Source organism: Pan paniscus, chromosome 23 (genome assembly GCF_029289425.2).
Source record: "Pan paniscus chromosome 23, NHGRI_mPanPan1-v2.0_pri, whole genome shotgun sequence".
Taxonomy (NCBI): Eukaryota; Metazoa; Chordata; class Mammalia; order Primates; family Hominidae; genus Pan; species Pan paniscus.
The window spans coordinates 58,432,089-58,449,119 of NC_085927.1; the positions used below are offsets into that span (position 1 = coordinate 58,432,089).

The following is a 17,031-nucleotide window of genomic DNA, read 5'->3' on the forward strand; positions in this document are numbered from 1 at the left end:
ATGGCACCGGAGGCCCTGGCGGAGCTGCAGGCTGGTGCCTTGGCATCTCCCACACCAGAGCTGGGCTGGACCGAGCCGCCTGCTTGCTCCTGCACAGCCGCAACTGACCTTCAAGAGCCTCGGCCCTTGACCTTCCACCATTTCTCTGACGTTTAGCAAACAGTGCCGGCCGCCCCTCCTCAGGTACTTGGCCAGGTCTTTGCGTGGCTCCCAAGAGCCCTGCGGACAAGTGGCCCCCTCATCCCCTCCAAGAGCCCTGCGGACAAGTGGCCCCCTCATCCCCTCCAAGAGCCCTGCAGACAAGTGGCCCCCTCATCCCCTCCAAGAGCCCTGCAGACAAGTGGCCCCTCGTCCCGGGGGCTCTTCCTGTGCATTCTCCAGTGGGGACCACAGTGGGCGCTTATGTCGGTTTCCAGAAACTTCCATGACTGTACCCACCCCACGCTCCTCTAGAGCTGTCTTCCAGTGGGGACCACGGGGGCCGTTTCTCCCAGCTTCCCGTGGTCTGTCTGGCCTCACTCACCGGCAGTGTTGAGGCTGGGCCCTGAACTCCTCTGGGCACAGGTGGGGCTGGTGTTGGCCGCATATCTGAGTGTCTGAAGGCGGGTGGCATGTGCGGCTCCTCTTGTCTCTATATGGGAAGAGGGGCCTGGCTCCCAGAGGGTGTCTGCATCTGCCATCTGAGAAGGGGCTCTTGCTGCTGCCGGGCAGGCATGGGTCCTGGAGCTCAGCACTGCTGGGCTCTCTGCCCCTCGGACTCCTCTGCACCCCAACAGGCTGGGGCATGGCCTCCTCCCTCTGAGCAGCAATGGTCACAGTGCCTGTTCTGCTACCAGCGAGCTGAGCAGGGTATCGGGAGCTCGGGCTCCTGGGAGGACACCAGCTTCTTGACAAAGGTCAAGACCCCAAGGACCCACGCCAGGTGGCAGCGTCGACTCCACCCTACCATAAGTAAAGGCTACTCCCTCACTGGCCTGCCTGGCCCAGCCCGCCTCCAGGTCCTACCAGGTTCCTCACTGGGCCCAGGTTTTCCTGGAGCCGGGCATCCTTGTCCTTCCTGAAACCGACGATGCTGTAGAAGGAGCAGCTGTTCTCTGTACAAACAGTGCATTGTACAGCCAAGGGTTCCTCAGTGTGGGGTCCCCCAAAAGCAGACCCTAAGCCGAGGCCTGGCGTGCACATGATGTGTGCAGGAAGTAAGGACGTGGAGCGGGCGGGGAGTGCGGTCCACAAAGGCGGCTCATCCCCTGGTCACGCTGTGGGCAGCTGGACACGTGACCACTGTGGAAACGGAGGAAGACAACCAATGAGAATGAGCAAAGGCCATTACTCAGTGCCCGTGGCCCGAGGATGGCAGGAAGCTTGTGGTGGAACAGGGACGCTCCAGGTTGCACGGATGGGAGGCCTAGGCCTGGGCAAGCCAGAGCAGCTCCCTAAGGGGGCTTCAGGGCACGTTGGGTTTTCTCTGGTTGGTCCTGAGTTGGGACGAAGGGACAGAAAATGAAGGAAGCTGGTGGTTACTGACCAAGTGCTGACCTTTTGGGCCTGAAGGCTGCAGAGGCTGTGGGTTGGCTTCCGAGCTTGCAGCTGCGGGACAGTGGGCTGGAATTCTGCTGTCACATGTGGTCTGGTCATTGTCCTTCTGGATGGCCAGTCAGCCCACTGGCAGCTCTGAAAAAGGTACACACCATGGGCTGGGGCTCCGGGTCTTCTTCCCGAGGGTGAGGGTTGGAGCATCTATGGGCCTAGCTCTGCAGGCCTTAGTTGAGGGCCACTCCACATGGGGGCATTGGTCCCAGGGACTGCAGCCTCCTTCTCAGTTGGACAGAGTGGGCTCCAGCGGTTGGAGAAAGCTTCCAGGCCTGGCACTTGTGTGCTGGTCCTTGGGAGCCACTGAGGGAATGTCCTAGGGGTTCCATCGACTTTTCCAGCGAGGCTCAGCTGACCATAACCAGCATGGAAGCAGGACAGCTACCCCATGGTGGGTGCCTTCGGTGCCACACACAGTCTGAGACACCCGCCCCCCCAGTGGCCCTGCAAAAAAGAGGAGGTGCAGAAGCTGCAGCTGGGAGAGTTGTAAGCTGGCATCTCCATCCATGAAGGGTTAGAAGGGAATTAAAATGCATGGCCCCACACCTGCTGTCTTTGCTCTGCACTCTGCCTTCTCATCCCATGGTAAGGTGGGGGCTGGGGAACCTCATGGCCATGGTGGGGCTGAGAGGAGCTTCCCTGGAGGAGACTGGCCATGGTCACGGCAGGCGGGAGCGGACTCCCTGCCATGTGAGGGCATGAGGGCTCCGGCTTGAGGCAGGCCCAGGGAACAGGCAAGAACCCCACTGTCACGGCCAAGTGCTGGGTGGGGTATAGACCCTGAGAAGGCACAGTAGGCGGGGCACTCCTCAGGCACTGGCTGCAGGGGATGGGAAGTGGCCCTCCTAGCGGTGGGTAGAGGAGTGGGAATGTAAATGTCCCAGATCCAGGCCCTCTGGCTTGATGGACAGCAAAGTCCTAGAAGTGGCTGTGGGGTGATGCTCCTGTTTTAGTTTTACAAATGCATGATGCTCTGTTCCCAGCAATGTGTAAATAAATATTCAGTGCACCAGGGCCACCAATACCTAACTCTTTTCAACTCTGCTGAGCTCAACCTGCCTGGCTGGTGCCAGCCTTGGGCAGAATCTGATGTTTTCCCCCATCCATTGAAGGCTTTTAGGGCATCCACAGAGAAACTGTCATTCTCAGGTCTTAGGTTCTGGACATCCACCTACCATGTTAGAGCTCTGCCTCACTGCTGAGAGGATTTCCTGGGACTTGCACCCACCGCAGCCCTGTGCTCAGCTCTCAGGAACACACATGCTGGCTTCAGCCATGGAGCTTGCCTTATGGGACTAGAATTGCCTTGGAGCAGTGGCTTGAGATGGCAGGTCTGGGTTTTATTCTTTCCTGATTGTTCCTTGCCTAGACCAAAACCAGGGATGGGTGGACGGATGGATGGACTGATGGTAGACAAATGGACGGATGGATGATAGATAGATAGATGAATTGATAGGTAGATGAGTAGATGGATGATGGATGATGAATAGATGTGCAGCTGGGTGGATGGATGGATGGATGGATGGACAGATGGATGATGGATGAATGATAGGTGGATATGGATAGATAGATGATGGATGGATGGATGATGAATGGATGATGGGTGGATGATGAATGGATGGTGATGGGTGGATGGATGGTGGATGGATGGGTGGATGGTGGATGATGGGTGGATGGTAGGTAGATGGATGATGGGTGGATGGTAGGTAGATGGATGATGGGTGATGAATGTATGATGGGTGGATGGATGGATGGATGATGGATAGATGGATGGATGGATGATGGGTGGATGATGAATGGATGGTGATGGGTGGACGGATGGTGGATGGATGGGTGGATGGTGGATGATGGGTGGATGATAGGTAGATCGATGATGGGTGATGAATGGATGACGGGTAGATGAAAGATGGGTGGATGGATGGATGGTGATGGGTGGACGGATGGTGGATGGATGGGGGGATGGTGGATGATGGGTGGATGGTAGGTGGATGGATGATGGATGATGAATGGTAGATGGGTGATGAATGATTGACTGATGGAGGGATGGATGTTGGATGGGTGGATGACAGATGGATGGATGATGTACAGATGGACAAATGGGTGAGTGGAAAGATGAAGGGGCCTATGAGGATGTTTGGCCTCTTTAGGGAGGTAGCAGGGGCTGCCCGGGTACACCTAGCTTTAGCCCAACCTCTCCTTCTGCTACCATAGGCAGGTTGCTGAGCTGCCTCAGCCTTAGTTTCCTCAGCAATACGTTGGGGGGTGGGGTGGAATCTTTGCCTAAGAAGGTTGTGAGAACTAAACGGGGTGAGGTGTGTAAAGAGTGTGGCCTGTAGAGAACCCAGCCCCTGATCATGCTCTCCTCCTTTTGCCTGTGTCCTCCTTGGAAGCATTTTTCAAAGGCCTGGATCCATGCAGCCCTTGTGGTCCTGCAGCTTTTTTGCCGTAGTTTGCTCACCACTGTGGTTTCATGATTTACGCCTGGGGACGTCAGTGGGTTGGGTTTGTCCTTTCTCCTTTGCTCCGCAGCACTGCTGCCTGCAGACTGGCCGCACTGGATTCCCCTTTCCCTGCGGAAGGGCACTTGCGTTGTCTCCAGGTTTCACTGTTCCACTTGTGGAGGGGCCTTTCTCCACATGGGCAGGTGCTGCTTCCGGGCATTTTCTGAAGAATAGAACTTCCAGATTTCGGGTGGGAACATCTTGAATTCGCTTTCATTTTCCTTAGGATAGTTGAACAGGAAATGATTGTTTTTAAACAAAAACACACACACAAAAATGTGTTTGCTTCCCTGAGGGGCAGGCGGAGCCCTCACTTGGGGAGAGCATCCCGCTGTGTGCTGCCCGCCTGGCCTCCGGAAGGCTGCTGGGAGGGCCCTCGTGTGTGCCCATCTGTTTCCGAGGACTGGGGGTAGCAGGCTCCCGCCCCAGGCTGAGTGCTTTCCTCCCAGCCTTATTAGGAAATGCTTTAAAAGGACAATCCCCACTTTGAGTGAATGGGATCTATTAAGCCCAGCGAAAGTGTGAGTTAATGTGTGCAGAGAAAAGATAAGAATTTCAAAAAGGAGAGCAGGGTGATCGTGGGTGCGGGCCTGGAGATAAGAGTCCCTGCGGTTGCTGCGGGCGGGGATTGGTGGGCATGGCTGGCAGGGCTGGCCAGCGTGGGCAGGTGGCCTGAGGGGAGGGGGGACAGGCCTGCTCCTCCAAAGGTCCCCTCCCAGCCCCCTCCTGCTGTCCACATTCACTCAGAACTCACCAGCTGGTCACACATCCTCCAAGCTCCTCCGGGTGAGCTCGGGAACTAAGAGCAGCTCTTAGTTCTGGGTACCCTGGGCTGTGGCAGGGGTGGTTGGGGCTGCAGGAACAGGTGTGACACCGCAGTCTGCAGGGTGGCCTGGGGAATGAGGTCTCACAGGATGATGGTCAAGAAGGGCATCCCTGGCTGAGGCTCAGCCCACGCAAGGTGCTGGGCAGGCCTGGGAACGGGCAGAGGTTTGGCTGCACTGGAGTGGCCTGCAGTCCTAGAGCTGGGAGGTGAGACCAGTGAAGAGCATGGATCCACCGTGGGCAGCGTCTGTGCCAGCTGGGGAGCTTCAGTCCCATCTAGGGGACAGTGAGTTCACAGCCTCTATTTTCTGGGTATGCCAGAGCAGGTCACAAAATAAATGCGAGTAAAACAGCCAAACCCTGGGCCAGCAGGCAGTCTGTCTTCGCCCGTGTGACTGAGCCCACAGGGCCTGCCCGGACTGCAGCCTCAGCCATCCCGAGGCCCAGCTGGTCAGCGAAAGAAAGCAGCACCTTCCCCCTGCCCTGGCCTGCGCCTCCATCTTCTCTTTTTTCCTCTGGAAACTGGTGGCCTTTCCTCTTCTGGTTTTCTATCGCTTGTATCACCTGCTCTGCTCACGTCTCGTCTGCTCCAGAGAGAGGATGTGCAACTCACTCAGCCTGGGTATGAAGCACTGAGGAGAGGTCAGAGCCAGCCCTGCTGGGGCATCTACCCTTGGTGCAGAATCAAAACTTGAGCTCAGATGAAGATTCTCTTCTGGGAGTGACTCCAGACAAGGGCTGGCTGGGACATCTCTCGGAGATCCCCACAACAGTGTGTCCCAGAGGTCTCCTTGGGGACAAGATATGGCCTCTTCCACACATGCAGGAGGAAAAGGAGGAAAGAAAACATTGATTGAGACCAACCGTGTGCAGTGTTCTCTGCCTGCATTTGCTGTAATCCTTGCAGTGGGCGTCAGTGAGGACTCGGGGCACAGGGAGACTAATGACTGGCCAGCGGTCTGGTCACAACGGTGGCTGGACCTGTGACCAGTGGTCCTCCCTCCACGAAGCCCATTGCTTTTTGCCCCATGCTGCCCCATGAGCCTGGACTGCCAGCCCAGGCTCCCTTCTCCCCATTGCCCTTCTCTAGATCTCCTTCCACTGTCCAGCAGTGCTGAGCACAGCCTCTGGGGCTGGGGTGGGGGACGAGGGCAGATGATGACAGAGCATCCTTTTGTGCTCACGGCCAGGGCCATCAGGCATCCTCCATCCTTGAACCACAGCCAGCTCTGAAGGAGGGGCAGGGCCGGGCTGTGAGCCTGAACCACAGGAACCCTCACTGGCCGTGGCCTCCTACACAGCCACCTCCCCTCTCTGGTGCCTGGTTTTGGCCTCTGTGGGATGGGGACAGCTGCCTGGGGTGTGCCAAGCACTGCAGGTGGCCACAGTTACTCAGAAGAGGGCAATCTCGGGAGGACGATGGATGCAGGGCCATGGGCCGTGGATACTCAGACTACAGCTCTAGAGGAGTGTGAGGTGGGTGCAGTCGTGGAAGTTTCTGGAAACTGAAAAACCTGGCCCGGCCCCGACATTTGAAATGACTCTTTGCTTCTCACCATGCGCTTGGCATCGATTCAATAAACCGTGTGTTTGGGGTGTCTCTGGGGGGTCTGGGCGCCTTGCTGTTTTGTGACCTCTGGGATGGCTGGTCTGATAGTGGACTTGGAGGCTGCCAAGGACATGGGGAGTGTGGCTGCTACAATCAAGGCCCACGGGGTGCATAGCATTCCTGTGAGCACCATGGTCCCTCCTCACCAGAGCAACCTCAGCGCTCCCGACCTTGGCTGTGCGCATGGTGCCCGTGGAAGCCACTGTGCGTTGCCATGGGCCCAGTCTGCTGTCGTTACATTGCTGATCCTGGCTGACGCGGGGGCCGGGCTCGTCAAGTGGTCATGGAAGTGCATGCTGACCTGACCCACCTGCATCCCAGGGGGTGGCCTCCCGCAGGCCTTGCTTGGGTTCCGGGTACTGGTGAGGCCCATGGCTGCCTTCCAGGCCTGTCCCCAGCATGCGGCTGGCGTGCCCTCTCACTGTTTCCCAGGCCCAGAAAGAGGCAGGAACTATGGCCTGTCATGCTCTAGTCCTTCTGGGGACTTCTTTGGGCCCTCACGGGCCATGCTGGATTTACCCCAATGTCCTGGCCGCCAGTGCCCCCGCACACATAGCCGCGGTGCCAGAGGCCTCCCTGAGGCTGTGCTCTTCCTGGCCGACATGCTGACGTGCAGATCACCCCTCTTTCTGGCTCAGCCTCACTCCTCTGCTCCCCACACTCCCCTGGCAGGGCCCTACCATGCTGCATCTGCCCTGCCTTCCGGTCCACACTGGATGGATTCTGCCTATTGGTCAAGGCCAACATCATGACCTCCTCCCTGCCTCGTGGTCTGTGATTGTTAGAGGCACAGGTATGATCATCCCCACTGAAAACATGGCTGAGGCTGCCTTTATCTTTGCCTATACATATACCACTTCTTCCTTTTCCTCAGAGTACAAAGCATTACATTATATGAATGTAACACAATTTATCTACATTGCTTTTATGAGACAAGGGTATCTCAAATCGCAGAATATACATGACGCATATGGTAAAAAACAAATTACAATGACAAAGGAAAGTTCCAAATGAAAAGCAGGATTTTACCTCCTTCTTCCTGGCATCCAGGCCTTTCCCCAGGGACAAAATGGTTAATAGCTTCTTTCTTACCCAGCCTGGCCCTGATCACGAATACGTTTTTAGTTTCAACATGCATGATGTCAGCAGTGCACACTCAAATTTTACTTCTTAATTCATCACCTCTGGTCAGGACCTCGTCACTTTCCATTTTGAACAGTGAAAAACACGGAGGGCCTACTTTCTCCATTAAAAGACTGCCTTCCTCTTTTCATTCCTCTATTATGTATTTAATGGTCAGGGTTTGAGAATTTACATTTCGCTTTCTACTATTAATTTGTGTACATGTTGATTTTAAAATTTGAATGGAATTAAAGGACATTTATAGTACTATCCCATAAATGTTTATAACAGAAAGAAGATTTCTGACTAGAACTATGGAGAAAGAGATATACCATTGTAAAGATTTTACCTGTTGGAGATTCTTTCAAGTATGAAGGCCTAATGTATCTTCATACCTATTCTTCACAGTTTATTCTACTTCTAGAGAGTCAAATGTGCTAAATTTTCCTTTATCCCATATCTCCAAGTACATTCCCTTGATTCCTTTCTCTGGTGGAGTGTAACCTAGATCAGCTTTTTCTATAAGGGATGGGACTAGTAAACTGAACTTCTGAATCCCCTCAAATGGTATGCATTGCTGACTGTTTAGCTGGGTATAAAATTCTAGGTCTTCTATCTTTTCCCATCAGAATCTGAAGTCACTGCTCCACTGTCTTCGAGAAGCCGGTGTTTCTAAAGCAAAATTCAGTATCAGCTCATTTCTTTCCTCAGAACATTTTGTTGTTGTTGTTGTTTGCTTTTTTTTTTTTTTTTTTTTTTTTGAGACAAAGTCTCACTCTGTTGCCAGGCTGGAGTGCAGTAGAACAATCTCGGCTCACTGCAACCTCTGCCTCCTGGGTTCAAGCGATTCTCCTGCCTCAGCATCTGGAGTACCTGGGATTACAGGCACCCACTACCACGCCCAGCTAATTTTTGTATTTTTAGTAGAGATGGGGTTTCACCATGTTGGCCAGGATGGTCTCAATCTCCTGACCTTGTGATCTGCCTGCCTTGGCCTCCCAAAGTGCTGGGATTACAGGCATGAGCCACTGTGCCTGGCCTGTTTTTTTTTTTTTTCTTTAAAAAAAAATTCTGCAAGGTTTTCCTGCATTGGTTGGATCTAGGGGTCTGTCCATTAGATCTAATCAGAATATGGTAAGTCTCTACAATCTGAAGATGTGCATTTATTTATTTGACTATTTCCTCCTCTTTGTTGCCTTTTATTCTCCTTTAGAACTTCTAATAAATGAAAGTTGGATGTTTAATGTTTAGGATATACCCTCTAGGTCTCAAATTTTCCATACTTTTTCACCTTTCTATGTGCTCTCCACTCTTATAAACATATTTGATTTTACTTTCCACAGCCCAGTCTTCATTCATTCCCATTTTACCATTCAGTATATACCCTAGATCTTAAAATGGTCCACTCACGTTAATTTCCAGGAGTTTTTTTCTTGTTCTCTTGTTTGCCTTTTTTCCCTCTTGGGAGTCTGGTTTTCTCTTATTGATACCATATTATTTCAAATTTTTTGAGAATGATGCTATTTAGAATAATCACAATTATGGTTATGATTATTTTCCCTGAATTATTTCTGTCCCCTAAGGTTCAAGTGTAGAGTATGCACAGCTGAGCCTGACTTCTCTTTCTTGCCTCTAGCTTTCTGCAAACACCTAGTGATCTCTGCCTGCTAGGTCCTGTCTGTATAGGAATAAAGGTTGAAGTGTGTGTAGTGACCGGTCAGTGTGAATCACCTCTGCCCTGTGTAGCCCAACAGGCTTCTCACTTGACCATAAGCACTTACTGTATTCCCTGGGAATGAGCAAGGTGCGTAGACAGATGGGCCACCCTGGAAGTGGGCATGCAGCCAATGGGCAAACAGGGTCCCCACATTTGCTGGTGCTGGCGGCTTGACCCTAGGGACAGGTGTTTTTGTGCATTTCACTCTTGGGAGGAATTGTGCTACCTTTGGACCTGCTGACCCTGCTTCTCATGAGTGACCAAAGTCCTTAACTCTGCTCTGCCCTGGTTTTTTCTTAGACCTTGAGTTTTTCACTCCAGAAGCAGGTTCCTGGCTTTTTGTGTGTGCCATGAGCCTGTTTGGAAGTCTGGTGAAGCCTGTGCCACCCATCTCAGGACAAACTAAAAATACCTGATGAAGAAGATCAATTATATCCACATGCAGTTAGCAAATGGTAAAAAGCCTATTTTTGATACAGTAATGTGTTTTCTTTATGAACACATTACATACAAAGTCTAGTAGTGGGATGACCATAATTTGAAGTAATGGTGAAAATAAGCAATAGACTGAGATAGCTACAAGAGCTGTAATGTGATATGAAAATACCTGTGATTTTTGTTGGTGACGAAGTCATAGTTATGGCTAAAGTATTGTGTTTACTGACTACATGCCTAACTGAAGGCAATGTTAAATTTCATTTAGAGATGCGTTAAATGCTCACTTTCTCCATCCAAAGTCCCACACCTCAGGCACTGTGGGGACTGTCCCCAGGCACAAGTCACCCCCTCTGTGGACAGCTTTCCTCTGGCCCTGGTCTGAGCTACACTAGCCTTAAAGCAGCAGTTTGCAGGGGTTTGGGGGAAGACACACCCACCCGGCACTGTGGAAGTGCAGCTCTTTGGCCAAGTGCCCTCCTGCCTGGACACCTGGCCATGCCCCTGGTTTGTTTCACCTTCTCGGGAGGATGTGGGCATCCTTCTGTTGGTTCCCACCACAGTTTCTTCTCTTCTGTCCAGAGACTGGGCCCAGGACCCCCTCACCCTTTCTGGCTTGCTTAGCATTTTGATTCCCAACACAGTAATGGTTTCAGTATTTGTAAAGGGTTTTTCCTGTCATGTCAGTGAGAACCCTAGGTGTCTCCTCCTGAGATGTGTGTTGGTTTTATCTGGTTCAGGTGTTCACACTGCCATCTGGAGCTGACTTCCCAATGGCACCCAGGGCCTCTTTGGTCTGCACTGTTAACTCACTCTTCGGAAGCCCTACACGAGGTTCTTGAGTTTGCAGCTGTGATTGCTTTTAAAGGTGTAAGCAATGCCACATGCATTTACTAACAGGAAGCCTTGGTGCCCGGAGAAGTGTGATGGTGGTCCCCCAACGTTAGATATGGAAGTCCTCCTGTCCCACCTGTTGAAAGTGAATTGGTGGGCCATGCCTCTATTTATGAACTTTCTTTTTTTTTCTCCTTTATCCTCTTTAATTCTCTTTACAGAAGGATCTTCCAAATGTAGTTCTTAAAAATTCCCCTGGTGAACGTAGCATACTTTTCTATTTTCAGAATTTCAAATGATATGCACCTGATTGGGGACACAGTGAGTGTCAAGGGCAGGCTCTCTCTCCTGATTGAGGTCCCTTTGGGGGCCAGGGGTGAGCACATGTGATAAGCACCCAGAAGACCCCCGAGTCCTCTGACTGGGGAGCCCTGTGCCAGGTGAGGGATGAATGCCAACGACCTTGCTGGAGGTCAGGCTCTGCCAGCCAGGCAGGGTGGGTTCCTGAGGAGCTGCTACCTTAGATCTTTCCTAGAGAATGTCTAGGGGTGGAGAGCAGGAAACAGTGGGGTGCTTATAGGAAATGGGGTTTTGAAGGGGATTGCCTGAGCAGAGAGAATGGCTAGTCCCTCCCAGGGCAGATCCACAGCTGCTTAGTTGCTTGGCTGGTGTGAGGCTGGGGCCACTCCTTTAGGTGAGAGGAGTTGGATGGGACATTCTTGTCTCTCCTGGATGTTTTCGGGGGCAGGTGGAGGGTGATGAGCCAGAGGTGAAGAACTGCTTCGTGGATGGCCTCTCCCCTGGCCGGCTGCTGGGCACCGCAGAGCCAGGTCAGGCAGACAGCATCAAGCTTAGTGGCTGGTCCTGACTCTGCCCTTGACTTTTTAGTTGATGTGAGACCAGTCACCATGCCTCTCTAAGCCTCAGTTTCCCCAGATGCATACCGATTGGCTTGATCTATCTGACCTCCAAGAGCCCTTCAGGGCCAGGCCTCTTTCCCTTCCTGGCACGTCAATACTGGTGCAAGGAGGAGACAGCCTTCATGTGAATCACATGCACCGCGGGCACCAGCACTGCCCCCACCCTGCACAGGTCAGGAGAGAGGTTCAGGGTCCCAGGAAGCTTAGGCCCCGATTCCTGCCCACTGCTCTTTTCTGGTCATTTGAAATTGAATTTCAAATTCAATTCAGGCAAAAATACCTTGAGGCCTACCACACTGGTCTTGGTGCTGGGCTCTGGGGCGAACCCCTGAGGAGGACACCTGTGCCCCCTGCTCTGGGGAGCGGGGTTGGGGAGCAAAAGTGGCCTAAAACAAAGACCCTTTCTTCCTAGAGGCGGGAAGGGAGGCAGTGCAGGGAGGCATCCGTTTGTTTCCCCTGGAACGGAACGTGGGCATTAACAGTGCGCCCACGCTCTTGGGTGCAGGGCAGCTGGCTGGAGGGTGGTACACAGTAGGGGCAGGTGTGAGTGTGTTTGTGTGTGTTTCCAGGCAGATGTGCCGTTTTCAGAAGCCGCGGGACCAGCCTCCTCCGAGCCCTCCCAGCCGCTGGTCGGGCCCGGCTGGGGCGGTACCTGGGCCTGGGTTTCCCTGTCTCTCCTGGGGCCTTGGGTGCGAGGGAGGCTGGGCACCACTCGAGGCCCCGCGTCCGGTCTCCCGCGCCAGCAGGGCCGGCTCTGCAGTGAGGCCCCTGCGCACCTAGGTGGAGCCCGACCCGCAGTTTTCGGCTGGGCCGGCCCCACCTGACCCGCCGGCGCGCCAGGCGGGGGCGCTGCAGGGCGGGGTCCCCGGGGTCCCTCGCGGCCCAGTGCGCATCGGCGGCTCCGCGGCCGGGAGGAGCGCAGACGGCGGCGGGCGCGGGCCGGAGTCCGAGGCTGCGCGGGCCCGGCCACCTGGGCTGGCAGCGACTGCGCCGCGCTCCCCCTCCCGCCGCCTCCCCCGAGGAGCCGGCGCCGAGCCGAGCGGGCGGGCGCGCGCCTCCAGGCCGGAGCAGCGGCGTCCCGCGGGCGGCGAGGCGCGCAGCGTCGCCGGCCCCACCTGTAGGCGCGGCAGCCACCGGCACCGGCACCGACACCGGCAGCGGCGGCCCAGCGTGGGCAGCCCAGGGGCGCGGCGGGCCCGGACCTAGTCCCGGCCGCGGCGGCGGAGGCGCGGGCTGCTGGGAGCGCAGAGGCCGGCACCGTCCGGTGGGGACCGGCCCGCCAGCCCCGGGCCGCGCAAGTTCGATCGCCGCGGGCTCGGCCGGGCCGCGCGGGCCCCGGCGGCGGCGATGGTGCGGCAGCCCCGCGCCCGGCGCGCAGCCCCGGCCCCGAGCCTGGCCCGCCGCGGCGGCGGTGGCGGCGGCGGCGCGGCGGCCCCCTGAGCCCCGGGCCGGAGCGAGCGCGGGCGGCGGAGGAGGCGGCGGCGGCGGAGGAAGAGGAGGAACAGGAGGAGGAGGAAGGCGACGCCGAGCAGCGGGCGGTGGGGGGCGACAGGCGGAGGAGGGGGCCGGGGCCGCGCCGGACCCCCCCCCCCGCGCCGCCCGGCCGTTGCGCAATCCGCGGCCCGCCGTCCGGGCCCTGCTGGCGGTGCGGCTCCGGGGGCGGCGGCGGGGCTGATTCATGGGGCCGCGGCGGCCGCCCCCCCGCGCCCGGGCCCCCGGCGCCCCGCAGCCAGCGATGGTGGCCGAGTGGTCGGAGCGGCGGCCGCCGCGGCCCGAGACTTTCTGCTAACCTCCCCGCCCCCGCCCGCCCCCTCCGCGGCGCCCCCCTCCCCCCGCCCGCTCCCCTCCCCCCTGCCCAAAAAGACACAAATCGCCTCCCGGAGTGGCGCCTCCAGTCGCGGCGGAGCGCGGCGTTGGCGGCGGACGGAGGGCGCGAGCGGGCGGCCGCGGAGGCTGCACCCGGCGGGGCGCTGATGCGGCGCCTGGACCTTCGCTGCGCGACTTCGGGGGCGTCGGCCGAGTTGGGACTCCGCGATGCAGCTCCTGAAGGCGCTCTGGGCACTGGCAGGGGCCGCGCTCTGCTGCTTCCTCGTCCTAGTGATCCACGCGCAGTTCCTCAAAGAAGGTAATTGTCCCCGGGCGCGCGGACCGGTCCTCCGCGCTCTGCTCGGCTCGCGGCGGCCCCGGCTCCCGACCCGGCTTCCAGCACGTTCCGCTGCCGCCGCGCTCGGCTGAGGCTCGTGGAGCGCCACTGCGGGCCCGGAGCGGCCGGCGGCGCGACCCTACCAGGAGCCCGACCCCCCGCGGATCTCGCTGCCCCGCCCCCATCGGGGCTCACTGGCAGGGCGCGGGGTCGGGGCGCGCTGCGTTCTCGGTGCCTCTGGCGCCGCCCCGAATCCCCAGCCCAAGCCGAGGCTGCCGTTCCCATCCCCTGCCCCACACGGCTCGGTGGCAGCGGCGCCCGCCCGCACGCCGCCGGGCCCTCGGTAGATGGCACCAGCGCTCCACGGTGGCCGGCCGGGCTGGGGCGGGAGCGGAGCTGGGACCCACCAGGGTGGGCGCCGGGCTGGGACCCGCGGACGTCGGGAAACCGGCCTGCGCACCTGTTCCCCAGGGCCCAAGCCGCCTTCCAGAGACCCATAGGTTCGGGAAGCAGGGGCTTGGTCACCGGGGTGCGCAGGTCCCCGCGCCAAGTTCTGCCCCTGCTCTCTTGGTCTTTGCTGGACTGCAGGGCAGTCTGGGACTATTGAGGCGCCCAGGATAACAGTTGGACCCTCGTGGCTGGAGAGGCCCTTTGGACTGGGAAGCATCTTACTGGGGGTTGGGGGCAGGGCCACACCTCCCCTGATGGGCGGTCGGTCGGCTCCAGGCACCCCAGACACACTCCTGGAAACTTCCTGGTTTCAGGGCCAGGCTCCCTTTGCAGGGCTCCCGGTGCACCCCGGGATCAGCCTGGCCTGTCATATCAGACTGGGGGCAACTGAGGCGTTGGCCTCCCCCCGGGCACCCCTGCTCATGGTTACTAGTGCTCTGGCACACAGGCTGGGCCAGCTCCGCCTGGTGCTCCCCTTGGTCCGCTGGGAAGGCTGAGCACCGGAGGGCGCCTGTGTGGCTGGTAAGGCGCTGGGTTCTCATTAGTTCTGGGTTCCTGCAGAGGAAGGGCTTGCAACATTCAGCTGCTTTCCTGACTAATTAATGAGCCGCCGGAGGCCTGGGGAAGCAGGTAGGTGCAGGAGCCTGGCCCGAGACCCTGTGACCTCCATGGGCCTGGTGTCCACTTCCCTCCCTTGCTTTTGGATGTGGGCACCTAGTACAGAGGAGGGCCAGGTCTGAAGGGAGAGTAGGCTACCCCAGGACTCTGCTGCGGGCTTGGCCTGCCAGCCCGGGCTTGCGGGGACCCTTCCCCAGGTGGGAGGCCCAACTTCTTCCTGCTGCCTTGCTGACCCACTTCAGGAGTGGGTGGTTCTGCCATAGGGCAGTAGCACTTGGGGCTGGGGAGGCCATCCTTCCTGCTGAGGAGTCATTGGGTCCAGGCAAGCCCGCGAGGGTTGTCCTCTGCTGGTGTCCCCTGTCAGGACTGTGGGAGCCACCCCTGGTGCATTCCAGGTACCTGGCAAAGGGGTCCCTGCTCTGCTGGGCCTGTTTGTGTTCGCGCTGCAAGTTCTCTGCCTCTCTGGCTGATCTCGAAGTCTCTGGGGGATTGGCTTGCGGAAAGGGCATGTATGTGAAAATTTCAGTGTTTCTCTGAGGTCCAGGTGCCCAGCTGCATCTTGACACTCTGTGATGAAGTGAAGTTCCACTGACTTTGAAGCTGTGAGTTAGTAACGGGGAAAGCTCCTGGCCATGTGGCCGGCCTGTGACAAGGGCTTCCTTTCTGCCTCGCCCTGCGGCGCTGACCCAGTGCAGGTGCCTCCGGGGGCTCTGCTGTCCCCCTGAGGCTCCAGGTCTAAAGGACTCTGTTTTTTGGCCAAGAAGAAAGAGTTTCTGTCTCCCAGATGGGAAGGTCTAGGTGTGGAGCAGGCCCAGGATTAAATACTGGTCGTGTTCGCTTAGTGGAGTACTTTTTTGGATTTAGCCCTTCACAGAGATCTCCATGTTTACCTTGAAGCAGACACACGTGTGTCGGTGTTGTGGAAGACGGCGCAGTCATAGGAAGGTGAGATGAGGATGGGGTCAGCTGTACGCTGAGGGCACAGGTACCTTTGGAGGAGCGATTGCAGGTCCCAGTGTTTGCGCAGCCCTCCAGGACTCCTGAAGTCCTGTCTCCCTGTCCGGAAGCGGTGGCCTTCACCACTCTGGGTTGAGCCCTGCTGCCTGTCTGTCTGGAAGGTCAGGACTTGGGCAGCCTCCCTGTCCTTGCTGAGATGGCCTTTTGGCCCCTTGGCATCAGGAGCCCCAGGGGAGGCCTGAGGGACCAGCAGTGAGAGGTGCAGGGAGGGGGGTGGCCGACTCTGGTTCCTGGCTGATGGGCTCGGCCTGGGGCCACTCTCCTCCCAGCAGCCGCTGTCCAGCAGGAGGGAGGGAACAAGGCAGGCGGGTGGACAATTGTGACTTGTTGTCTGGGCCTGAGTGGGAAAGAGCTGTTTAAATAGCCATTTTCATGAATCTGTTTTTTTCAGGGGTGAAGAATGGGGGACCCAGGGAGCCGTTTTTCCACACTTCTCCTTTTGTGTGGAGATAGAGGCCACCCCGTGGCTAATCCGTCCCCCCTGGCCACTCTGGTCTTCCAGTGTTTGTGGAGATGAATAGGGCTGTGAACCGAGAGAGAGGCAAATTGCGGTCCTTAATTGCAGCCTCGGTACGTCCGAGCTTTGTGAGAACAGGTCCTGCCCACCGCACCAGGCCTGGCTGGGCAGCCACAGGCCCGGGAAGAAAGCAGGGCCGCAGTGTGGGGTCCGGCACTGGGGCCTGGGCAGCTGCTCTTCTTGCCCGGTCATCCTTAGGACACGCTGACCCTCCTCTGGGAGGGGAGAGCCGTCCTTTCTTCTGAACTGCCTGGCGTGTGCACGTGCTGTGTCTGCATGGGGTGTAGTTAAAGTGGGGGATGAGGGCGGGAATCCCAGGACCCTGATGGAAGAGCCGGCCGCTTCCTTAGGGCGCAGACGACGTGTGTCACGGAGACGCGAGAGGGAAGCCAGCACTTTATCTCCATCATCATGTTTGGCCTCCAAATACGGAGTTAAGGAAACGGCAAGAAGTATAAAAATATTTTCCACCTCCCTCTTCCAAAGACTTTACAATATTTTTCTGGAAGTCTTGAGTCACTTGGACTCCAGCACTCCAGCACAGATTAGCAGGCTTTGGTGTGGATGCTTAATGTAAACAGAAGGATAGGAAAATACTTCAAAGAGGAAGGAATGCGGCGAGCCTGGGCCACCCAGGCAGGCCACAGCGGCAGAGAGGTTTCTGGGCTTTGACACCCAAAGGGACATGAGAAAGCCGGGAAATCATTCGGCCCGATCCTTTCTGAATGGGAGG

General features: G+C 57.2%; 1 protein-coding gene across 3 annotated transcripts in view; it reads left to right on the forward strand.

Annotated features, from left to right (window-relative positions):
• The window catches only part of TAFA5 (TAFA chemokine like family member 5), a 268,462-nt gene that overhangs the window by 75,006 nt on the left and 176,425 nt on the right, over nucleotides 1-17,031 (forward strand). The window contains exon 1 of one of the 3 annotated variants that reach the window (XM_034948959.3): nucleotides 13,320-13,678. The exons of the other annotated variants lie outside the window; for them this stretch is intronic. Coding sequence (XP_034804850.1) covers nucleotides 13,588-13,678 — 91 coding nt within the window. The 5' untranslated portion in view covers nucleotides 13,320-13,587. Of the gene's footprint in view, nucleotides 1-13,319; nucleotides 13,679-17,031 lie in introns of those variants that run through there. 3 annotated transcript variants of the gene reach the window in all.